Raw genomic sequence first — 25015 nt, 5'->3', positions numbered from 1 at the left:
TCTTAGTTTGGTCATTTCTTCTTCTTCCTCCTCCTCTTTTCTTCTCTGGTTTATTTTCTGTACAAAATTTATATAATTCAGATCCTTGACTGCATTCTTGTAGGGTGCATAAATTGAAAATTATATAGTCTGTGATACCCATTTTACCTGTTCTCTTCCTCCTCCTTTCAAGTTAAAGATTGATCAAGAAGGGAGAACAACTTTTTATCTCAATCTTTCTTCTATGTAAAATAAAGACATTACAATTCTTCTTCTTCTTCTTCTTCATTACAATTCTTCTCCTTCTTCTTCTTCTTTTCTTTTTTTGGGTGGTTAAAGGTAGGCCCAATAATATCAATACAAACCCAAAAAGAAACGCCCATTGGGACGATTCATACAGCAACCCATCTCTAATTTGATGTTTTTAAGAACTCACCTAATTATGCCCAATCATATCATATATCACATCTCGTAGGCATAGCCTTAGCCAACTTTATTACAGCGAACGTGCTCCACAAGCCCTCTCTCTCTCTCTCTCTCTCTCCCCTGCTTTGAGTTGCTGTATTATGAGCTGGGTTGACAACTTTACTTCTGTGTCAAACAGTAGAGATATGATTTAACCTGGAAACGTAAGAGATATGATTGAAATTTTGTTTTCACTTTAAAATTTCGCCTTTTCTTTTGCCTCAAATAAATATAACAATCCTTCGATTACAAACTTTTAGGAGTGATAGTATACTAAACATACACACTACACAGATGCTAAGATTCGAATCCAAAATCTTGTTTGAGTGAGTAAATACTCCAAACTACTACTTGAACTTGGCAAGAAATGAGAAATGGCGCGGCCCTTCAGTTACAGACTTAAGTAAATAAATAAACAATTCTTGTGTATTCAGCATTAACGCTTAATTATATTATTGAGGATTAAGGCATATCAAGCACCATGATTAGCAAGTAGCACGCCACTAATAATGGTGAACTGAACAAATGCATCACAGACGGCATCAACGTGATGGAATATGAAGTGCGAAACTCCCTCCATTATCTATTTCTCGTTTTTTTTTTTTTTAAACACAAATCAAACCAATATCATGCTCATTTTGGCTCATCACTCGTGACATTATTTAATATTTGTTGTTTGAAAATCTTTCTCTTTTCGATTTGTTTTTGACTCTCCGTGGATTATAGGATTAGAGAAACACACTTTAAATTAGACTACTAAGATTTTCCTTCATGTATTTGATTTTTTTAATGATTGTAATAAGAAAAGCATTATGTGTGTTGTGTGTTTGAAGCAAAGATTGGATGTCGTTAATCATAATTCATAAGTGTCATCAACGGGAAAAGAAATATAAACAAATGCTGGAGCTGATCCGGCCCAAGTTGGACCCATCAGAACGTGATTGACGGCCGGAGATGGGCCAGAGATCAAGAAAGGCTTCTTCTCTAATAAATCAAATATAAACTGTAAGAACGTCACTGTCCCTTCTTTTTCCTTTTTCTTTATTTTTGGGTGGCTTGGAACTCGTCTGTCAAAGATTTTTTTTTTTTTTTTTCCATACTATATTAATATTTCCTTGAATCTTTTTTATAATATTTTCTTCGAGAAGGTGTTTTGAACCCCCCCATGTGCTGACAACCCCTCTAATTCCATGTTCCTTGATTGGCTTGGTTGGTTGCTGGGCAAACTCAAATGCACTTCAGAGAGCATATTAAGGCTTTCCCCTAAAAAGAATCAAATTAAAGCACCAAGGTTTCCCCTCTATCAAGTGTCTGGTTTATGTTATGACCTCCACTACATCTCAATTGAGGCTTTATTTTTGTATGAATAAAGTTGTCCATCCATATTGTGTTATACATGTAGTTAATTTTGAAACAAGCGACGTAGAGAGAGGGAGGATTCTTTCGGTACAAGAATAATAATTAAGAAAAATTAAGTTTTAGACATAATTAACTTTATTAATTAGTTTGTAAGATATTGGATATTTTGGTTTTAGTTTTAATACATAGGAAAAAACTACTATTTTGGATTAGCCTAAAGAAAGGCCCAGATTCGTTGGGCCAGGTAAAAAATAACAACTTATAAGATAATTCTACCCTTAAATAAACTGTATTTGACAGTTAAGCACAATGACACATGTAGTAATTTTAGGGTTGTTGGATGTCCTTTTGGTAAAATTAGGTGGCTTTGGTTTTATATTAATTAAGCAAAATTAATTATCTTTCTTCCAAATTAGCTAAGTTTTTTATGGGTTAAAACTAAAGAGCCCTAATAATTAAACCACTTGAGTTACAAATTCTTTGCAAACATACAGCTCATAAGATAAACACGACGTAGGTTTTTAAATCTTTTTCGAATGAGCAAAACACAAATTTCACCTGTGCTATCACAGCATCCAATGCTAGAACAAAACCCTACTGCATATGTTAAAGAAGTTGGTTACCTAAATTGTTTTGTTTGCTTTTGTTTGATGATTGGTTTGGTCAAACTAAAGTAATAAAATTAAGCTCTTTCACTGTGTTAATCATGAGGGGCGAAAAAAAAGGTACCTTGGATCTTGTAAAACAAGGCATGGCAGCATGGCATAGTTTGTTTATAATTGGAGGCAGGCTTTGTCCAACTCAAAACTGTACAAACACGAGGGTGATTATGAACTAGGCAAGCTGGTTCACTTAATATGAAAGCTAGTGGGTCTGGAGGAGGCAAGCTTTTTACAACTCCTTTTTTTGTAAGGTATTGATATCTTTCCCCTTTTACTAAAGTGAGGGAATTCGGTACAAATTTTAGCAAAAACATATAACATAACATTGCGAGACAGTCCAACAATCTAGCGACATAACATGTTTATATTTACTAAATTGTGAATTCAAATTTTTGATTAAATGAATTGTCGCTTAAATATGTGATTCAAATTTACAGTGTAGAAAAACAAAGAAATGAAATGGAAATTGTTAAGAGAGACCGAAAGAGAGACGGGAATCGTGTGTGTGGGGGCCATAGAAATCACAAATCTGGAAAATAAAGTACATTAAATTTTCAAACCTTCACGCAGAAGCAAAACACCACTCCGTTAATATTTGACTGAATCGTGGGTATAAAACCAAAAGATATTTATGGCAGAATAGCAGGCCATCGCCAGCAAGGACTTGTCGCTCATTGCAAGCATCGAGCATTAGAAATTGGCTTCAATGGCTTCAAAAAGGGGTTTTGGGCAAATGTGCTACAACTGTATCCAACTATAGGGTACAGCTTTATCATCAGGGCCCAATTATGATTTGCTTAGTGTTGGATTAAGAAAGACCTGTGATTAGTGAAGCAGTTAAGAACCAAAGTCTTTTTAAGCCTTTGACTGGTTAACCTAATACACTAAACAAAACCCAGCTTCACAAATAAGAAATAATTAACAGGGTACTAATCACTTCTTATTAGTAAAATCTTACTTCCCCAAGGGATGATAATACAATAGGGTTGTAAATTTCGCTTACAGAACAAGGAATTTTAATCACCTCACCCTAAACCCTTTTTCCTCCTCATAGAAATTTGGAACAATTAGCCAAATTTATTACAAAAAAACACCCAAAAATAAACACATCCTTCCTTCCTACTAATAATAATACTAATCTTCCTTCTTCTTTTATGTTCCCTTAATCTAAAAGCTATTAGCTTTAGCCCCCCACAGAAGCTGCAGCATCATCCTCCAAAAAAAAACCTGGATATCTTCTTATTTGCTCCTAATCTAATCTCACATGCTTGAATCTCCTTCATTATAAAAAAAACCATATATCAGAAAATCTACTTTCTTCTATAATACTTGCTTGTAGCCTTTGGAACTGAAACTAATCTGAGTTTGAGTCAGTAGGTCCACTCCTGAGGCAGGCGCACTTCATAATTCAGTGGCCCCTCTGGCCTTAATCCCCCAAGCCTTTGCTGAGCCAACAGTGCATTTCTTCTGGCCAACAGAGCCTCTGCAATATTCAAAGTGGAAACAATTTATTAGACTGATAGATCTGAAACACCAAACGTTACATAAATAGAAAGCATGAGGCATACCATGGTCTGGGGCTAAACCGGAGTTGAAACGCGGCGGAGCTTGACTGTTTATGTCCTCAAAGTTCAAGTTGAGGGCCTGAACTACCTTGGCTGGAAGCAGAACAGTTGGGCAACCTGTAATTTAAACACAACGTGTTAAACAAAATAGTTCCAAAATGAAACAGAACGGTCCTAATCACAAATAGTTGAGTTTCAGAATCTCAATTTCAAAATTCAAAGAGTTCCCATTAGTACCTGCTTTCTTGCGAGGCTCAGGAGCAGGGTTGGTGTATCTACGAGGCAAGAACACGCCTGTTCCTGCACACTCCCGTTTGATATTAGATCCGTTGGGCAAAATGGGACGCACGGATGCATTGTTACGCTGTGGATGTTGATTTTGGTGTTGTTGAACTTGCAGAGGCGGCCATGCAGATTGGGGTAAACTCACACCATGCCCACATCGACCACTCTCATACCCAGGAATACTTCTCCCTCTGCTTTGGATCTGTTGCTGTTGTTGCTGATATGCTGACCAGGGAAGCTGGCCTTGTTTTCCCCAAGCTGCAGAGCACTGTGGCTTGTTGAGCACCTGGTTCTGCCTCACATGCTGAAACTGCAAATGCCCAAAAGACCCATCATGTTAGTTCACAACACAAACGCACCAAAAAGCTCTGTTTTAGCACAAAAATGAACTGGGTTTTACCTGATTGAAGCTCTGGCTAGAGCACAGCCCAGGAGTCGGGTTTTTCACACAAGGCAGGGACGACGGACTGGGGCTCCGAGGTGGGCCCAGAAGTCCTCGGCTATGGTTGCTGAATTTGGTTGCTCCTTCAACACCATTGGTCATCTTCAACCTCGCAACTTGCCCAGCAGCTGCGTATATCAGATCCCAGGTGTCGTTCTGAGCTCCAAACGGCGTCATTGGTGGGGATGGCACCTGGGAAGAAGGGCCTGTCGGGCTTCCGTTGCTTGACCAGCTCCCGATTCCGCTCAAAGTCGACTGAGGCGAGCCGGCCATGACCCACTGAGTCAAAACAGTAAAACTCGGTCACTCAAAAAAGCTCAAAATTCTAAACAAACAATCAGAAGAAAACAGAGTAAAAACTCTGGTCAGTTATATAAGCTGCGAAAGCCTACCTCGGGCTTGTCTTTGTTGAAGTTGGGGACAGAGAGCTTCTGAGTCTGGTGAGTCTGCTGCAGCGAAGACTGAGCGAGGCGGCGAGTCAACCCGGAGAGGAAGTCCTCTTCGTCGCTGCTCTCAGTCTCAGTGGAGCCGACCACGGACTCGACAGGCGAGCTGAGGGCTGAGTTAGAGTCGGAGGAATCGAACTCGTACGGGAACTCGGTGGGGAACCGGGCGACTGATCCGACGCCGTTTTGGTGGAAGCTGTTGTCGTCCATGTTGTGCAGAACGACGTCGTCTGTTAGGAAGTGGGTTGGGAGATAGAACTCGGGATCGTCCCGTGACTCAGCCATATGAGCTAAAACTGAAAAGGGTCAGTATAAATGGATGAGGAAACTGAAAGCAGAGAGAGAGAAGATGGGTTTTGAACTTTGTGTGAGAGTGGGAGATAGTGTTGCTGGTTGGGGAAGATTTAATAATGAGAGCCCAGTTTTGAGTTTGCAGGCTGGGACCCAACAAAAACAACAGACAGAGAGAAGGAGAGGGAGAGAGAGTGAAGGGATGGGTTGGGGCTTGAGGACGAAGTGGAAGACAAGCTGCCTTTATTAAGGTTTCAGGGTGTATTTGAGACACTGGAAAATAAAAATAATAAAAATAATAAATTATGAAAATTAAGTGAGAGAGAAAGAAGGCTCGCTCGCTGGGATTGTGCAAACAACTGGATGACTGGCCCAGTGGTTGGATACATTTGTCCTTGTATGTAAACCCCACCTGCCTTTTCTCTAATTTGCCCACCTTTCTTTTAATAAATTACACATTTCATTTCAACTGAGGACTATATATATACCCTTATTATAAAAAATGTTCATTCAGTCGGACTTTTTCCACTTACACTATTTATATATATATATATATATATATATATGATTGGAAATTGGAATGAATTGAGGAGGAGAGTCTGCAGAGATTTGTGGGTGCTTGCTTTTTACTGCTTTATATAAATCAATAATTGGGTTTTTTAGATTCTTATTCTTTTGTTCAAAAAAATTCAGGAAAGATTAGTTACTCTCATCATCATCAGCGACCAGTATAAAGACTGATGAAACTACACACAGTATAAAGACCTTACCAATTGAATACAAGTAAGCCATTGGCCAAGGTTTGGGTTTATACTTTGTTTTGATGGGTTTATCTTAAGACATGCAATGACACAAAGAAAAACAAAATGAAACAACAAAATAGCATATATGCAACACTTTCTACTTGATTCTATTTGTTGACTTGTTACTAATCTTAATCATTATGAAGTGACCTCTCTACAATTAATTTATTATTTTGATATTATAAATGACATCAGAGAATCAAAAATTCGATCATATAACCTAAAAGGTGGACGAATAATTGCTTTTAACCACTTAAATTACAAACTCGTTATATTTTATATGTATTTTAAGATAACATCAAAACCCCAACATTAGATTTTGTGTTGCTATTAAGACGAGAGATACCAAAAGCATCATTGCAATGAAGTCAACTGAGGTTGTTTACAAAATTTCTTTTTTTTTTTTCCCCACTAATGTTGATTAAGAGCCATTAACCAGGTCCATTAACATTAATGTCAATCTCAAAGACACTAGTCGCTAATTTACTTGACCGGCTGTTGGTAGCTAGAGATGGCAAACTATATACAAATACAATAGGTCATGCAATGTCTTCTCTTAATTTCAACAGCTACAATATGTCAATTCTTCCCAAATTAGAGACCAATAATAAGTGATCACCTAACCAACTACTAGCTACTTCCAAGTTCAAATTCAACTCAATGGCATGAAGAATTCAAAAATTTCTCTCCTATTAATATTCTAGAAGATTTGCATAATTCAATAAAAATTTATCCACATATATTATGAATTTACAAAGTAACGCAACTGATGTCAAATGTATCAAAATTTAATCATTGTTAATTTTACATAATCTCTTCTTCATTATATTTCTTTAAAATTGTTATATTACGAAGAAATTAAGAGATCGATATCAGTTTTTTAAAGCAATATTTCTCGGTGGACGATCCCAATGCAAATTGGATTCAAATCTCACTCATTCAAACCTTAAATCCTTTCCCTTTTGCGGCTTTAATTCCCTTTTGTTGTTGATTAAGATGATTTAGCAGTGGAACCCGCGACGTAATTTTATCCAAAATTTTGTGTCCTTTGGTCACTGCTCTGCTGCATTCTTCCCTCTTTTTCTTTTTTTATCTCGACAAAATTAATTATTCAACTTTGTTGTCATTAATTAAAGTAGCAGACATAATCATTTAATTAGCCTTCTAATGTTCATGATTTGCTATTATTATTTTGTTTTCTTCGCCTTTACCTGACATGATCAACATCTCTGCCCAGTAAATTTATTTTTTTTTGCTGCCATGCCAAGATTGAAGGTTTAATCCAATGGAGAGTGATGCTGACCTCACGATTGCTTTTTGCTTGCACATCCAACATTGTAAGTGGCTGCAATCGATTTAAGGTTGTACAATACAACTATTTTGGGTCCATCATGAACAATTTGATTCACTGTAATAACCAATAGCGGAATTAGGAGTTTTAGATTCAATAACCAAAGTTTAAAAGTGAATAATAAACGACTTAATCTTTGTAAATGAGGCCATATTATAAAATGAGAATTTAACGTAAAGATACTAAGAGACCCAACATATGCCAACTAGGGGCCATTGCCCCCTCTTATTATTTTATAAATATTTTCTTCTACACTTCTATGATACATAATCTTGTCCATGCTATGTACGACCTTTTGACATTCAAATGAATTAGCCCCACAAATAGCAAAACTTAGAGGGACATTTAAACTGTTTTTTGTCTATTTCCTCTTCCACTATATATGTTGATGTTATAGTTATTATATATATATACATATAGTTTCCTTTCATTGAGGGACGTCCTTTACAAGTTATTATAAGCAATTTCACCCCTTTAAAGTTAAATTATGAGTTCGTTACTGTGTAAAGGTAAATACTTTTAGCCCCTTCACATCAATACTAACTTAATCATTTACTTAAGGAGACTTTGTGGTTTAGGATAGAACTAAAGCTATACCTCCGGTGATCGTGGCATTAGAGCATTTCTAGCACACCCCCCCAACCCGGGCAAGAGGGGGTCTAGGCCCATAAAACAATTTTTAGCGGTACAAAACAGCCCAGGTAAGGTGTGGGCTCCACCAAGCCCTAGCAGGCCCGAAGGTAAGAATAGTTCGAGCTGTTGCTTGAGGGTTATAACGTTAGCAACGAAAAAAATAAATAAATAACCAAATATTTTAGATTTTTTATTTTATAAATACTTAGCCATATTCTTCACTTCCCGTACGAAAACTCTATACAAATTCCTCTTATCATATCTCAAATAAATAGTAGTTGCAATGACAATAGATAGAAAACCAACAAAAAAATTGTTAGAGTCTACCGTGACAAATGAGTGGAAATGCTCTTATAAACCCTTTTTACAACCCTAAACTACTAAAAACAAAGCCAGCCAAAGATTGGTAATTCAGTAAAACATAATTTTGGTGAAATATCAAAGATTGGTAATTCAGTAAAACCTCATAAACAAGTTTCACCTCATACAACAGAGAATCCGTGACTTCTCCGGTAACAAAAGCACAACCACTGAGTTTCGTGACGTGGCGCAAGCACCGAGTATGAGTCGGCAGCTTAACTGTCAATCTGTCCTGCTCCACTACCTTATATACATAATATAATAATACATAAATAAATAAATAATAACGGAATCCACCGTCTCCGTCTCTTCGTACGGCTCTTTCCCACACACACATCGTCGACGTTACGACGACGTTTCCATAATCAAAGAGAGAAAAAAAAAAAAAAAAAGTGGTAACGCAGTTATCACGACGTTTGCTTTCCCCCTAAAGGATAAAGAATAAAGGGGCCCGGAGCCGGACCCAAACCCAAACTCTCAACCGAATTTGATAAATTTCCCGCCATCTGTTTCCTCGGTGGGCAAAAACCCGAAAATAAATACGTATATTTCTATTTCTGGAAATAATTCAAAAGGAGATGTCTCGTGCTGCGGAGTGGGGACAAAGACGAGGCTTTATTACCAGCCAAAATGGACAGCACACAGCACCCCGTTTGTCAAAATTGCGGGAACACTTTTTTGAAAATTAAACTCCCACCTTTTAATTTTAATTTAATTTTCATGCAAAATAGAATTTTATTTATTTATTTATTTTTGGTTTGGGTCTGCAATAAATTTTGATTTGATTCGACGCTTCATGCAAACCAACCCAAACCAAAAAGAGGGGAGATATTTTCTTACAAAAACTGAAATATCTTTTGGCAGAGTGCTCGGGCCTCATGGTCGGAAGTGGGTATTATTGTCTTTTTGTATGAGGTCTACGTCACGTCAGTGAGCTGCCGTAGTCGTAGAGTGAGAGAGAGAACCGAGGTAGTCTGGTCGTTTCGAACATGTGGATAAGATCAGGCCCCACCCTCGCCAAGTCACCGTCTAAAATTACGAAAAGAACCCTCCTGTACGTTAAATACATATCAAATTAAAAATTATACGTTTAATGATTTAAATTAATGACCTGATTAAGCGATTAGGCCGTAAGAAATTGCCAGCTCAGCCGGGTGTTCCCGCCAAACCTTTCGAATTTCCCGCCTGGAGATTCAACGGATGCGTCACTGTCAAATGTCGAAGAGCAAGTAGAATGATATTGCAATATTTTAATTTATCGTCGTTCGAAATTTGAACTCAACGGCCAGATTTCGCTTCCATCCATCTGTTTCTCAAGTTCCATTTTCCCACTACCATCCAAAACCCTCCTCCTCCTGTTTGGTGGACATATTCTTCCGTTGCCTCGTATCTTGCCTTTTCTCTTCCTTTTCTGATTCGTTTTTTTATATTTAAATTTGAACAAAAATAAAAATCACTGTCTGTGTGCAGTGTTTGAAAGCTTTCTTGTAAAAAAGTGACCCATGTTGTTGAGTGACAGCCTATTTTAGTATGTTCTATCAAATTAGGTCAACTTGAGTTTGGCAAGTTGGCAACCAACTACACAATTATTTGACCTTTTGCCTACATGGTTAAAACGTCAGTCAACTTCACATTCCATTCTTTGTTGTCTTGTCATTATAATTTGTCAAACCAAATTCTTTGTTTGCATAATTATAGACATGATTGACTCCATAATTTCGAATCACAATTCCGTTATTACTATGTCACACTAATGTGATTGCATCCATGTATTAGAGAAGCGTGTACAAAAATAACATATAGTATGAGATCAGTTTATTTGACTGTATTTTTAGTGACGTATCAAAAGAAGTGATTCAAATATTCAAAAGTAAATGAATGAAGAAAGTGCGTTATTAACTTGTCAACAATGTATGTAACACATTAGCTTCGACTGAAGTAACATTAAGATTGAGACAAAGACTTTGAATTATAGGTTCAAATTTGGAAAAGAAAAGTCATATAAAAGTATATATGCTTGGTAGGTTCTTAATGATGGGGATTTAGAGGAGAAGGTGAATGTGGGTGGTGCATATAATTAAGGGCAGCTACCTCACAAACAATTGGAGTAAATGGTAAGCCTTCTTTCTTTAAAGTTTCAATTATGAGAGATCAACCACGTGTCCTCTCCACCTCTGCGCTGGCAATTTCAATAGCAGCTATGGGGGGCCCCCATATGTAGAAAATATACAATGCAAAATATACGAGTAAACTAACCCCAAGTAATTTGTTTTCTTTGGTATTTAAACGCCTAGGTTTCCTTTTTGGTGAAAGAGACCCACGCCCGAGGGAAAACAAGAGCCCCAGAGGGAGATTTGTTTACTCTCCTCCATCCCTGTTGTGTTCTGTCTTCTGTCTTCTGTCTTCTGTCTTGTGTTCGTGTTCATGTTCAAATGGTGGTGTATGTACGGCAATGCATCATGGAGTGTGATGGCGACAAGTGGCACCCATAATGCTGTCCTTTTTAAAGATTTTGTTGCCTAATTTTCAAAATTCGAATAATTGGATCAACTAGGACCCGCACCACCACCACCCACTCTCTCTCTCTCTCTCTCTCTCATGTCACATGCATACTATGCTATTTTGATTATATTCAAAGATTCAAAGATTTGTGTTAGGAATTTGAAATTATGACGGACAACGAAGGAAGCTACCATTTCTCTCAATCAAACCAAAAGGAAAGCACCAGGAGCAGCATCACCATTCACATGCCCTGGTCAATGGTCAAACTTTCGGGAAGCGTGATGGACTTGGTCCAATGGTGCACCATACCATACGGGTCCGGATCTCTCTTTTATTCATATGAACTACGTTAAATAAGAACATTCATAATTAGCTCTCTAAATTAAAAAGTATGATTGGAATTAAAATTTTATAAAGAGCTCTTAAAAATAGCTTTTATATATTTTGGACTAAATTTTAACTAAAATTTGTTTTGCTTATGTGTTTTCTTAAAGGTTTATAGTTTTATACATGGTCAAAGTTCGATTCTCGTTTTCTTTCGTGTCCATCTTTTACCTTTAGATATTAAAAAAAAAAAAAAAGAGAGAGAAAAACAATTACATGTAAGTAACTAGCTAGATGGTGAAGCTAGCACATGCAAAAGTTGTTACACCATGATCCACCCTCAAATGGAGTGGGCTAGCAGCCAAAATAAAAATATGAAATGACTCATCACATCACATGCTCATACCCGTTACTTTAAAAGATAATAATAATAAGCGTTGCGTTATTGCGGGATGAATGATCAAACCTTCCTAACAAAGATTCTTAAATCCTTTTGGGTCATAAAAATTGCATGCATGACTCCATTGGAAAATTTGATTCGTTGAATTTGGGTTTGTGCTGAGAATTTGCTGAAATTGAAATTTGGATAGTCAAAAGAATATGAAAGTAATTATTGTGGATATTAACATTGAATTTGGACGTTAATTTATCACAAGGCGAATTTCTTTGATCTGAGGACTTGACGGTGCGTGCCTAATGTGAGACAGAAATGCATGAGAGCGAATGCAATGGTTTCTTTGTACCTTTTTTGATTAGGCAAGCACATTCCCTTTGGCACAGCTGTGCGCACCTTCATCTGCTTACAATTTGCCCTGTCAAAGATTATGTCCCTGGATCTTTTTTCTTCCTTTTCTGTTTTGGTTTTGTTGTTTTGTTTCGTGATTGTCATCTTCTTCAGACTCAAACAAAGAATTCAAGATTACAAACCCTTGAACGTATTTAATTTGTATCAGAGTCATATAACTTAAGCGATTAAAAATATTTATGCTTATACCTATAATCGCAGTAAAAATAAAATCAATCCCCCGTTGATTGTCTGAGCTTAAAACCTGTACTTGGGAAAAGAAGAATATTAACATAGAATATGTGACTATATTGTACTTTGTAGTTTGACCCACATAGTTGGCTTGGAACTAGATAACAGCATGGGTTGCCATTCTTTTTCAAAGGAAGGAAAAAGAAGCACAGCTAGCTAGACATAGAATAGAATAGAAACCATATTGCCATGTAAACTGACACGGTGACACAAAATACCAAGTTTTGGGGTGTGGGTATGGACTATGGAGAGACATGTTTCATTGTTCTCCGGGAAAAGCCTAATCTGTCGGAATCTTTGTTTTCTCAGATTCTTGGAACTATATATATATATTTATATATTTGCCAGTGCACTTTTGCATCACCTCCGTTTGACCTAAACTCAATCTTCCATGTCTCTGCAACATATTCCATTTTCACCCTAGACTAATCGAAGGCACATTGTTTATAGGGTAGTGTTTTTTTAGCCTCAATTATTAATTCAAACCATTGTTTAAAGTTGAGTTTATTAGGACAAGACATGGGTAAGTGGTGTCTCAAATGTTGCAAATTAAGTACCCTAAATCGAGGATTAAACTATAAAACACAGCTTGGATAAGTGGTTTCTCTACGTGCACACGTGCGTGTGTGTGTGTGTCTTCCAAGGTCGGCAGGCACTTTCGAATTCACATATTTATCCATCTAGAACATGCATGATGCATTTAGGCCCACACCACAGGAGCATATGTCACACGAAGTCCCCATGAAACTAGTTTATGGCTCAAGCATGTTTGAACTTGAATAATAATTGTAGGGCTACATTTACAATTCTGACGAGGAGCGCATGAACTCAGAACTAAGATGAAGTTGACATGAAAACGATGGCTACAGCCTACAGAGTAGCATGCATGTATTAAAGCCAAGTGTCCCCAGCTCGAGAAAAACATACCCATCCCTTGTTTCATATTATGAGAGATGGAGCAAAAGGTATATAAAACATGTTACATGAAAGTTCTACTCCCCCAGGCCCCTATGACAATGGCCTGGAATTTTCGAAAATTTGCAGTTGAATCACAACAGAAGCAGAGTGAGAATTTCAAGTGCATGCAGTCCATTATGGTCGTTTTTCTTTTATAAAATTATAACTTGAAATTTGAAAAAAAATGAAGACAGAAAACCAGGAAGGGTCCTGTGAATTTCATTTATTGAGCCTTGAGAATCTGTTTGGAGACGGCTCGAAATAGAAAATACATACATGTATGTTACATGATATACAATTAATCGGGGCGTATACGTGGTGTGCACGTTATCTTAAGTGCACAACTAAATCCTCTGCTCAATAATACTGAGAGAGTTTTCAATGAATAATAGACAAACAATTTCCCCCCCTTTTATAGTACATGCTATACGTGAATCAACTTGTAAATATAGGGGATCTAATAATAGATGTCAACGGCAATCGATATTGTCACGAGCAGAACGTTGAATTAAGGAGCTATTTTGCTTCCCACTCCTCTTCAAAGATATCTGCATGGAAATCCCATACGAAATTAGTGACTGAGAGTATCTTGCCATTATTGGGGTGCATGCATAAGTGCTTTCATTAGAAGTTTCTTTATATGAATCTTGTGATCTACAAAACTTCCTGAGTTGACTTTTCAGGATATCAGCTCATATTGGCTCTGTAAACGGGTGGAAAGAGTCTTCACCATAAAAAGTTTCACCGGTGCATTATGGAAAGAATTATGGATTCATTACTAAAATGGATGTAACGGGTTTCCTACAAATGTTAGGCGCCCATCTCCATGTTTGAGCCAACAACCTAGCGATTTAATAATCTCAATGTACTTAAATGACAAGGGAGACACACAACAAGGTCAAGGCTGATTTCGGATTACCAAGAGAAGATCCTCATCAGTGCCAAACGATTTCCGGGCTTCTTCTAAGCATGTTGATGACACCCGCTCGTGTTTCCTGCACAGTTTATCCGAACGGGCACTTGTATAAGCTAAAAGAACTTTGGACCACAATAAAACATGAGATTAGTAATTGACAGCCCAAATAGAACAGTTCAAAAGTTCACCCAGCCTAAAAGAATGCACATGTAAGCACAGACTTGTGTGGGTAGATTTTTTTATCAACAACTACTCCCATGAAAAACCAAACTCATTGACTTCTTCAGCGCTATCAACTATATTCAAGCATAATACAGCCTTTCTGAGTAACATTTGCAGGCTTAATGTACATAGATCTTCGTAACTGTTCTTATGATGAACTTAGTGTAAACTTATGACATGAATTAACATAATTTTTGTGGCTGGACATTAGAAATCACAAATGCTGGATCGTTAAAGAAGCCTCTCTAAGAGTTTGACAAACATAAGGAAGTTTCTACTTTTGATGCCTCTCTTACTGGAAGAAATTTGTTAGCATGGCATGTTCTTAACGGCATAATATCCCACAAATTTCAAGAAGTTGTTGGAGTCAGATAGTCACCAAATTGATAGGTCTATCATCATGATTTATACTCCATCAGAAATTTCAACATGAATGAGGATGGCCCAAACGCATGAATAGAAGATAACATAACAGCTTTTCTTCTTCTTACCCACACCCCGGGCCCCCAAAAAGACAAAAGAGTTGCAATGAAGATACCTTGAACAGGCCGGATCTCTAATCTCAAACTCATCCGTAGCAGAGTCATACCCACATATGATGACATAGTGACCTAACAAAAACAATAAACTATCCAGCAATTAATTCATCTAAACATGCAAACTTCTTTAAAAAGTGGTTGGGAACAAAAATGATTAATCATGGGATGCATAAAGAAGATCTTTCATCCCAGCAAAGAGCACTTCTTTAAGTTAAATTATGATTCTATAAAAGTATTTATGTCCACTTTTTCTTTCTTTTGCCCAAGTTATACATGTACAGCAGATCTATCCATCTCCCCCCATAAAGTTGAAAATAAAAAGAAATCACAACCCTGAAGCACCTTCTTTACATTGTCACAAACAAAAGGCACAATCATGTCAGTCTCAACATTGTGCAGATAAAGAAGTTTAATTCAGATTCTAACAGAACCATTGTAACCAAACATGACAGTCCTACCTGTGTAACCAGAGTTGCTTCCATAAAAGTCTGAGACAAAAACATCGTCCGAACAAGACCGACTGTGACACAATTTTGACAGAAATATTTAACATTAGCCCAGAACTTCGATTTTTAACATGTATCTCATACATTCCAATCAAGGGGAAAAAAAAGAAAGAAGAGAGTACAAGAAATTTGAACCTCAATTTATACTGATCAACCAATACAATGGCAATGTATTTCCCACACAAAATCAAGAAACAAATTTCTTCTTGACTGATTGACCTGCACTGTAAAGAAAAAAAGGTTTATTGGAACATGAACATTATGAATAAAAAGGATGTCCGACTCTTGATTTGGGAAGAGATCAACAAGAGCTGAAATTATGGTCTATATGTTAGCTTTTTGCGGCTAACAATTATACCTGTATACTAACTCCAGCTTCCCGTGCTTTTTGAAATAGTGTATCCACTCGCGCCAGATCATTAGGTAATTGCTCCTGCAGAATAAATGAACCGAAACTTTGTGTATCAATGTGTGAACAAGTATATGAAAGAAGAAAAGTGAAACAACATGACAAGTTCATGTGAAACAACAATCTTTATATCCAAAACATTTTCTTTTGGACAAATAAAATGAAATGTCCAAATTTTCATTTATTTTACATACCAAACACAATAAGTAGCATTTGCAAATCATCCAGAAATAGGTGGCACCCATTGATAAAGATTAAAATTTCAGCTAACACCAGGAAATCATGACAGCTAAAGATCTTGCTTATGCAGTTTGGGTCCTCAAGTCATATGATATATGCATATATAATTAATGGACAATTAAGCTAAGAAGTGCATTCTGGAACTTGAAAACAGCCAATATGGTCTAGTTCACACGCACCAGCAAGAAATACTGTCATTTAAATACTTCGTTATTTTAAATGCAGAAAATCACCTTGTAAAATGTCTCGCCAGAATAATTTGGGTTTGCTCCAAATGTCACCGTGTAGTAGGAAAAACTGATAGAGAACTTCTGTAATAAATATGCTAGATCAACGGTCCAAATGCTGCAAACAATATGTTAGCATGCAGATATATCATATAAGCTTATATTGAATATGTGACTGATGTATCAAGTAGGAATCTACCTGCAACTTTTAGCAACAAGAAGGTATCAAGCATTCTTATGATACTCCATACCTATTCCAACTTCACAACAAATTTGTATGAAAATACAAGGGGGGAGGGGGGAACATTCAGTCATCTGTTGTTTGAAAATTGAATAAAAGAGGACAAGTATTGCTTGTTACCTCATTTCTGCAAGACAATGCATAAGCTATAGCCTACAGCATGCCCTTATGTAAATAAGATCTTTTAGGAAAGAATAAATTAATCTAGTAATACACATAAGAATCTAGCATTTTAAACACTAGGTTGAGACTCGAGGAAGGGCTTTCATTCGTCTACACTTTATATCTTTACCAATCTCAAAAGTCAGAATCCTATAATCATCGATCAAATTCTTACGAGTAATACTCAAAGGAACGTATATAACAGACTATCAGAGAAGGAATTGAAGTTCTGACTCTGTAAAGAAGGGAGCACCTAGTTGTGCAACATAGTTCTGCCAATGTCTGAATATCGCAGCTGTCTATGCCAACAGTCCGAAAAACCATCACAAGGCAAGCGAGGCCGCAATCCCAAGAATCTAGCTGATTAATGTGTGGGACCTATAAGTACCAAGACACGTAAACAAATTAAAACTAACACCACACTTAAATGAATTCGAATCCATTGGTATCAGAGTCCAGAATGAACAAGTTATCAATAAGAAAGGTGGGGGCAGAATGGCAATGCACTCACTTCAACAAAGTGTGAACATGGCAAGGCAGCAACATGGCATTTACCATTACTCGATGACTGCCCACATGGGTATGATTCAACTAAACTTGAATGTTCTCCATCTGATTCTTCTTCATCTTCCGCCTTAATAATATTATTGAACAGTAAACATGAAGGCCACATGAATGACCAATTCAGCTATGGTTTTTCACCACCACACTAATGCTCAGACATTTAAATACTCAAAGCGGCTCCCCCAAATTATTTAAAGGTTTTATATATATCTCTGCAACCTGTTCCAGTTTGAACATACAAAAACATCAGGTTTCTGGACTAAACAACAAAAAGAAAAGAGAGATCAATTTCTCGAACTGTGAAAAACATGTCGTAATCAAATAATGTGCATTTACTATTTCCAAGGAACGATTATGATTTGAGAGCTTCAGTAAGACTATTTAGTTCTAATACAATTGAGAATCTGAGACAGAATCAAGCTGAGTTTGGACATCCATGAACCAATATTGGGTCGTCAGCATACAGAAATTTTTGGCTCTGACACTTTTTTTTTTTATAATCAACTATTCAATTAAAACCCAAAGGTGAAGCTGATACACATCATTCAGAGGGGAAACTCAGGGTTTCTGATATTAAAATGAAGCTAAAGGAGGTTCACAAGAACGTATCTTTACACACTCCGACGAGTTAGATAAGAAATCATCAAATATAAGTTATAGAACTGAAAACCTGCACGAAATCGATTGAATTTCCACAATCAAAACGGTCGAAAAATTGAGCAAAGAGCTCAACTTTTACATCTAAATCAACCAATTGAATAAGATAACAAAGAAATGAACAGCATCAACAATAATAGAGCTGAATAATTCATCAAAACAAGACATCAAAGCTCAATATTTTGCAATCCAAGATATCAAAATGAAGGCGCTGCTGGTAGGTAAAGTAATTCAGCTACAGCTTCATCAGATCAAAATCCAATCATTTCTGTGACTAATAAATTGTATAGCAAATGATTAAAAAAGACAAAACCTTTGCGGAAAAGAAACAGAAAGAAGGAGAAAGACGCGATCCACACTTCGGATTCCTTGTCTGGCTTCTGTCCCTGTCCGATTGGATCCAGCCTGGAAATATTCAGATTCTAAATTCTATATGTCCTGTTTTTTTAATTTTTTTTGGAGTTGTTAAATATATTTTGGTTTTGTTTGATCGAAAGAAGAAATTCTGGTTTTATTTTTCATTGTTTCTAAAAACAATCATAATTCCATTTTGGGCTGACGGATATTGGGTTTGGTGGCAAGTGGACAAGTAGGACTGTGGAAGAGAGAAGATGAAGAAGGCCCAATGATGTTTATTTTGTACTCAAGCTGATGGGCTCTAAGACCAAGGGGAGGACATCGCCTAGTGTAATTTTACATAAATACATCAAAATTGTCCTAATTGAAAGAAAGTTTCCTAACACAACTCTATCATTTATTAGTGTTGTGGTTTGTAGTAATTGTTCATTCAGAAGAGGTTTTGAGTTCGAGTCCTAACATCCGTATTGTGTGTGTGAGTTTAGTATATTATTGTCCGTCTTAATAGAAAATGTTTTTAAAAACAAAAAATACGTCAAATAATAGCTTATTAAATGTAAATAATTAAAAAACCAAAAAGAAATAAAAGTCCATGTCTGACAATTTTTTTATATAAAAATACATAGATAAAAGACGAAATAAAAAAAAATAATAATAAAACAAACTGATTGACACCCGTGAGTGCAGCGGAGAAGCCAAAAACTATTTGTTCTGGTTTTTCTTATTTTGTAAGTACATGCTATTTATTCAAACCGCCAGAGTGTCCAATGTATATGAATGAGATAGGCTCCTAACTTCCCCAGCCTGCAAAGTCTGCCACTTGCAGGCCTATTCAAATTTAAAACTGTTTTGAATGTAACGGCCCAAAAGAAGAAAAAATAAAGGAAAAGCCTCATCTCTTTTGCACATGAACATTGGCCAAACTAAGCGTCTCAGCTTTAGTGATAGGAGCTTTGTGAAACTAGATAAGCTCAGCCCTCTGATTCTATAGTTTTAGATTTTTTTTTTCTTTTTCCGGTGTCTCAGAAGTTAGTTTTAAAATTTGAAACTGTACGAGTATCTGTGAGGACTGTACATTACATGCTAGTATGCTACATGTTTAACGTTGAATGAAAAAGGAGGGAAATGAATGCGCAAAGAAAATGCAGCAACTGTGGAAAAGCAACCAGTACCACATAACATAAAACCAAAAGTCAAAGATTTTAGCTTATTGCTTTCGCCGTCACAAACGGCTATATATACAATGCATGCCATATGCTTTTTGCTTTTCTGAGCCATTGGTTTATTTTTGCAGTTGGGGTCTTGAATTTTCAGTCCTCTTGCTCCTCCTGCTGTTCAGTCATCATACTTCATGGACACTTTGGCTCTTTTTTGCCCTGAGGAGGCCCTTTCACCCTCCTTTTGAAAAAAATATAAAAACAAAAAAAATCTGTTTCTGTTGGAAGTTGGAAGTTGAAATTCAAAATATAAATATAACTTAAGAATTTTAATAAGAACATGAAAGCCTCCTGACTCTTTTAAACAATTTATATTGTATAAACTTTTCTGCATATATTTAACTTTTCTGTAAGAAGATGGAGCAACTTTTCTCAAACACAAAGATGAATTTTGCAGCTAAATTAATCTCAACTGTGGGATTTTCACTTTTTACTAAAATTCAAGCATAAAGTCCAAAAAGAAGGTTTAGAAGGTGATTAGAATAATATTAGGGAGAGAGATCTAGTCATATTCCACGAGGTGCTTTTTGCAACAGCTGATGGACCATTCGTCCTACACGGCCTACCCTCCCCTCCCTAAAACGGCTACCAATTCAAATTTCGATGATGCTAAATTACCAAATCACCCTCCATCTGCCTTCACTCAATACTCTGCCCTCACCTAATTACACAATATTTGTTTATAAAAGGTAGTAACCATGAGCATTATGGTTTCTAGCCATTAAAAGAAATTCATAAACTTTACTGATTAATATAAATATAGCAATTATATTTGCGTTTTGGGCAGTCCATGGTGCTGGCCTATATCATCAATCTGGTTCCCATTAATTGAACATTGCTATGTGATTATGTGGGTTGGTCACTTGGTACCCAATGCTACTATGCAAATGAAGAAAAAAAAAAACTAGAGATTAAAAGATACCTGTTGGGCCAGGTTAGGTCTGGTTTTCTGTAGGTAACAGACTTCCTTCCCTCACTGTTGATGGACTGGAAGGACAAATGCAAAACCAGGCATTTAATTATGATCATCAAATTTCAATCTTGACCTAACCCACCTGTTCCATTTAATTTCAATTTGCCTTGTGAAGTTATGATCTTCATTTTTCCATTTCCTTTATTGTAAGAAAATTATGAAAACAATGCACATGATCTCAATAGTACAAAGCTATATAAAAAGACCATGCATAGGCCAGAGGGTGAGTTTGTAATTTCAAATTCACAAATCCGTACGCTGTCATCTACATGGTCCTATATTTTAATAATATTTTTTGAACGTATGCTATACTCAGAGAGTGAAAGCGAAAGAGAGAGAAGGATGGAAGAAAAGAGACGTTGGTATGGCATGTGACAATTGGCAGTTACCCTCATGAGTCGTGAACTTCAAACTCAAATCAAATTTAGAAAGGGGAGGAGAATAAAGGCATAACAAAGAGAAAGAGACCCCATATCCCCTCCTTGCAGCTTGAGTGGTTCCATTGCAACCTCTGTTACTGTTACTCTGTGGCTAGCAATCATGACCACTTCAGTTCCTGAATAAATCCTCCATAAAATTCAAAACCCATCTCGCAATTCTTTTGTAAGCTTCAATTGTACAGCTCAAAAGTCTAAATCTATGCTGGAACAACTTGGAGGATCAAGTTCATAACTAAAGCAGCTGAGCTAGCTAAACACTGGCTCAATTTATTTGCTTTCCTTGTGCAGCTCAAGCATTTTCAGAAGTTGAAAAGATGGAAGCTTTGGTCAAGAAAAGGGAGAATTTACAGAAAAAAAGAACTGGGTTCGTCAAGTCTTTGGCTGATAATGGGGCTGGAAGTGAGTCACTCACGGATTCGAGTGGTGAGTCCAGGGAGAGCAGTTCGAGTAGATCGAGCTCTGAGACTTCCACTGAGGAAGTGAAAAGAAAAGGGCCTTCTTCACCGCCTCTGTTGGGCTGGCCTATAAGAAAAGCTGAACTGTGCAAAAATTCTGTTGCTGCAGATGTGGGTGAAGCAGAACAAAAAGCCCATGCTGATGATTCGAAGTTTAAGGATTTGGCTTCGAAAATTGCAGGTTAGATTTATTTTTCTGCAATTTCTGCTTCACTTGGTTGCCAAGAGTTGTAATTTTTTTTTGAAACAGAAGGTCAACATTCAAAAATTTGAAACTTTACTATGTTTTCAACCCCACCTTTTTCTTTAGCTTAATACTACTTCTTTAAAGACAAATTGCAAAAAGTTTAAAGTTTTTTCCTTTATATTACTGGCAACCAAATAAAAGGTTATTAGAATCCCATGTGACTTATCATGCTTATTTTTCCTTTTTGTAATCCTTCTGCGTTGTTGAAAATTCAAACAGAGATGGATATGATGAGAGAGAGATTTTCAAAATTGTTGCTTGGGGAAGACATGTCAGGGTCTGGTAAAGGGGTTTGCACAGCGATGGCTATTTCAAATGCCATTACCAATCTTTGTGGTATGTTCATCCTCTCAGTCTCTGGAATCGGTTTATAGCACAGTAGGGTTCAATTACTTCATATTGCAATTTTTTCTTCTTCTGGTTTTTCAATTAATTCAAATTTTATACGACATGAAGCTTCCATTTTTGGGCAACTGTGGAGATTGGAACCCTTGCCTACTGAAAAGAAATCAATGTGGAGAAGAGAGATGGAATGGCTAATTTGTGTTAGTGATCATATTGTCGAATTGATACCCTCTTGGCAAACATTTCCTGATGGAAAAAAGCTAGAGGTAATCCTTCCTACAGTCTTAATTCTGCTCAGAATTGTGATTATAAAACATCAAAGATATTGCTTTTATCTATCCTGTTTGTTAGGAAGACAGAAAAATTAAAATTAATAATTTGAAGCTTTGATGTTTCACATCACTACGCCTTAAGAATAATTCTGCCTTTGGTCTTCGTTCAAATTCAATTACCAAACTTTCTCGTATCCCCATTTCATTATGACTTGGTAAACAAGTGTGCAAAATCTCAAATGGAAAACCGGTGGCAAAAACATGAGCAATCAATCTAATGTTTCTTGTTTCTTACTGTTGGTGCATTCTGTAGGTCATGACTTGCAGGCCGAGATCAGATCTTTTTATGAATCTGCCAGCACTGCGTAAGCTAGACAATATGCTTCTTGTGAGTTCTAACCTTGATTGTTTCATAATGTATTGTTTTCATTTTTGGAAGTCATTTATGAGTTCAAGGAGCCTTTTTTTGTCTTTTCTAATGTAGGACATATTAGATAGTTTCACCAATACAGAGTTCTGGTATGTCGATCAAGGAGTTATAGCCCCAGATGCAGATGGCTCAGCATCTTTCCGCAAAACACTCCAACGGCAAGAGGAGAAGTGGTGGCTACCTGTACCTCGTGTGGCAGCCGATGGTCTCAGTGAAAATTCAAGAAAGCAGTTGCATCACACACGGGAATGCACAAATCAAATACTAAAAGCTGCTATGGCTATCAACAGCATTACTCTAGCAGAAATGGAAGTTCCAGAGTCTTACATGGAAACTCTCCCCAAGGTTTGCAAACCAACATTGGATTATACTTTTACGTGAAGCAGAAGTTACACAGTTATAGTATATTTGAATTGCTAAAACTTTATTTCTTAATCTTGCTTTATCTTACAAGATTTTGCTTAATAACTCTAGAGGTGACATACACATATGAATCGAGGAGTTAAAATGTGCTGCCTGTCACCACTCTAAGATAATAGTTGATAGACATTGATCATGATGTTGTGTGAACCCTTGAATTGATGAGCATGAAAGGATGATCTTACATTGAACTCTTCATGATTTGTAATCAGAATGGGAGGGCCTGTCTTGGGGACATAATTTACCGGTATATTACATCAGATAAGTTCTCCCCGGATTTTCTGCTTGATTGCCTTGACCTGTCCAGCGAACATGTTGCTCTCGAGATTGCAAACCGTGTTGAAGCCTCAATATTTGTCTGGCGTCGAAGAGCTCACTCAAAGCCTACACCTAATCCAAACCGCTCCACTACAAAGTCATCATGGGAGATGGTCAAGGACCTAGTGATTGATGTGGATAAGAGAGAACTGCTGGCAGAAAGAGCTGAAAGCCTCCTGCTTTCCTTGAAGCAGCGGTTTCCTTGTCTTACCCAAACTATCTTGGACACGAGCAAGATTCAGTGCAACAAGGTTAAATTTTACTTCTTCCAAGAAACCCTTTCCTCCACTCTTGTTTTCCTTACATCATGTTTGTTATAACAATAGAACTTGTTTTCATACTTTTCAGGATGTTGGGAAATCCATTCTTGAAAGCTATTCAAGAGTTCTGGAGAGCCTGGCATTTAACATTGTGGCTCGCATCGATGATTTACTATATGTGGATGACTTGGCTAAACAGACTGATAGATTGTCTTCAGTGGCTACAGTCAGTGTAATTACTCGCAAGAAGGTTCCAGTCCAGTATTCGGTGCCTCCCTCAAGCACTCCTCAGAAAAGAGCTTCTGCTAACTTTTCACCTGTACCTTTAATTAGCCCTGCAAGGGGAGAAAGGACTCCTTTTCTCCACACTAGTAACAGCAGGGACAAGCCTCCCCGCCGCGGCTTGGGAGTGAGAAGAGTCTTGACAAATTATCTTGGTGTTGAAACAAAAGCAAGAATCTGCAGCAACACAATGGAAGGGTCTGTTTCGATACCAAACTTACAAGGCACAGAAAATTTGGACCGTCAGAAGGACTCATCACACCAAAATGGGAGAAAATCACATCAAGTTGACCGCTGAGGTTTTGCCCCTTAACTTATGGTCGTCTCTTGAAGTTCTGGAGGAAAAAAAGTGGAAAGAAATGATACAGTTAGAGAGCTGTGCAAGTTTTAAGATAGAGAACCTCTTGGTGTAACTAAGTATTGACTCTTATGAGTTAGGGGAGTTTAATCTATTTGTTAAAGTTCCTGGTTTGCATGTTGTTTGCATTTAAAATATTGTAGCTAAAAGGAGAGAGAGAATAGAGAGATTAGATTGCTTGTTGAAACTTCTGCAGAAAGAATATAGACATGAGATTGCTTGTTCAAATTATTGACTTACTTATATTGCTCACACTAAAGAATTTCAAAATTGACTTCAATGGAGAATGGAACCACTAGCACTCTAAGCAAACAAGGTTCCAAAAGAAGAGTTGTTTAAATAAAGTGAGCGAGTTGTCAAAACAAAAACAGAAGAAACTCCTTCAAAGATTAAAACTTTTGAACTCAATCTATATAGTGTCTTATATAAAGAAAATTTACAAGTTTATCATCAATAATAAAAATCACTTTTGGATGCAATTTTCAAATAAAAGATTTG

The 25015-nt window shown here is 36.9% G+C and overlaps 3 protein-coding genes across 5 annotated transcripts; 1 reads left to right on the top strand and 2 right to left on the bottom strand.

Annotated features, from left to right (window-relative positions):
* Window positions 1-3380: 3380 nt before the first annotated feature.
* LOC117620011 lies at window positions 3381-5759 on the bottom strand. Its single transcript, XM_034350101.1, has 5 exons — window positions 5150-5759; window positions 4716-5036; window positions 4268-4625; window positions 4034-4147; window positions 3381-3948 (listed from the first exon to the last, which is right to left on the bottom strand). Exons 1-5 carry the CDS (start codon window positions 5486-5488, stop codon window positions 3836-3838), a joined length of 1245 nt encoding a protein of 414 aa, XP_034205992.1. The 5' UTR covers window positions 5489-5759; the 3' UTR covers window positions 3381-3835.
* A 7886-nt stretch (window positions 5760-13645) lies between these two features.
* LOC117617921 (guanylyl cyclase 1) lies at window positions 13646-18651 on the bottom strand. Of its 3 annotated transcripts, none has more exons than XM_034347543.1 (10): window positions 18457-18651; window positions 17434-17705; window positions 17176-17300; window positions 16526-16637; window positions 16002-16076; window positions 15779-15867; window positions 15596-15657; window positions 15137-15209; window positions 14380-14455; window positions 13646-14008 (listed from the first exon to the last, which is right to left on the bottom strand). In XM_034347543.1, the coding sequence occupies exons 2-10, from the start codon at window positions 17593-17595 to the stop codon at window positions 13931-13933; spliced, it is 852 nt and encodes a 283-aa protein (XP_034203434.1). In that variant the 5' UTR covers window positions 17596-17705; window positions 18457-18651; the 3' UTR covers window positions 13646-13930. The 3 variants fall into 3 exon arrangements, with proteins under 3 accessions (XP_034203434.1, XP_034203436.1, XP_034203435.1); XM_034347545.1 differs by lacking the exon at window positions 18457-18651 and adding an exon at window positions 18157-18429; XM_034347544.1 differs by lacking the exon at window positions 18457-18651 and having other exon boundaries at window positions 17434-18429.
* A 2336-nt stretch (window positions 18652-20987) lies between these two features.
* On the top strand, window positions 20988-24634 carry LOC117617680 (rop guanine nucleotide exchange factor 5-like). Its single transcript, XM_034347163.1, has 7 exons — window positions 20988-21766; window positions 22052-22168; window positions 22289-22443; window positions 22763-22837; window positions 22934-23224; window positions 23512-23868; window positions 23966-24634. The coding sequence occupies exons 1-7, from the start codon at window positions 21445-21447 to the stop codon at window positions 24455-24457; spliced, it is 1809 nt and encodes a 602-aa protein (XP_034203054.1). The 5' UTR covers window positions 20988-21444; the 3' UTR covers window positions 24458-24634.
* Window positions 24635-25015: the final 381 nt, after the last annotated feature.

The sequence above is a fragment of the Prunus dulcis genome, chromosome 2, assembly GCF_902201215.1.
Source record: "Prunus dulcis chromosome 2, ALMONDv2, whole genome shotgun sequence".
NCBI lineage: Eukaryota > Viridiplantae > Streptophyta > Magnoliopsida > Rosales > Rosaceae > Prunus > Prunus dulcis.
Note: the sequence above shows the minus strand (reverse complement) of the source record. Positions and strands in the feature narration are given on the sequence as shown.

Bases quoted from the DNA above. Each gene is read 5' to 3' on its own strand.
- LOC117617680 (XM_034347163.1), top strand. From the start codon at position 21,445: ATGGAAGCTTTGGTCAAGAAAAGGGAGAATTTACAGAAAAAAAGAACT. The intron at 22,444-22,762 runs GTAATCCTTCCT...TGCATTCTGTAG, and splicing joins CTGATGGAAAAAAGCTAGAG to GTCATGACTTGCAGGCCGAG. The intron at 22,838-22,933 runs GTGAGTTCTAAC...TTTCTAATGTAG, and splicing joins AGCTAGACAATATGCTTCTT to GACATATTAGATAGTTTCAC.
- LOC117620011 (XM_034350101.1), bottom strand. From the start codon at position 5,488: ATGGCTGAGTCACGGGACGATCCCGAGTTCTATCTCCCAACCCACTTC. The intron at 5,037-5,149 runs GTAGGCTTTCGC...GTTTTGACTCAG, and splicing joins TCAACAAAGACAAGCCCGAG to TGGGTCATGGCCGGCTCGCC. The intron at 4,148-4,267 runs GTACTAATGGGA...TTTAAATTACAG, and splicing joins TGAGCCTCGCAAGAAAGCAG to GTTGCCCAACTGTTCTGCTT.
- LOC117617921 (XM_034347543.1), bottom strand. From the start codon at position 17,595: ATGTGGCCTTCATGTTTACTGTTCAATAATATTATTAAGGCGGAAGAT. The intron at 16,638-17,175 runs GTGCTCCCTTCT...TATTGTTTGCAG, and splicing joins GAACTATGTTGCACAACTAG to CATTTGGACCGTTGATCTAG. The intron at 14,456-15,136 runs GTATCTTCATTG...TAAACTGTGCAG, and splicing joins AGAGATCCGGCCTGTTCAAG to GAAACACGAGCGGGTGTCAT.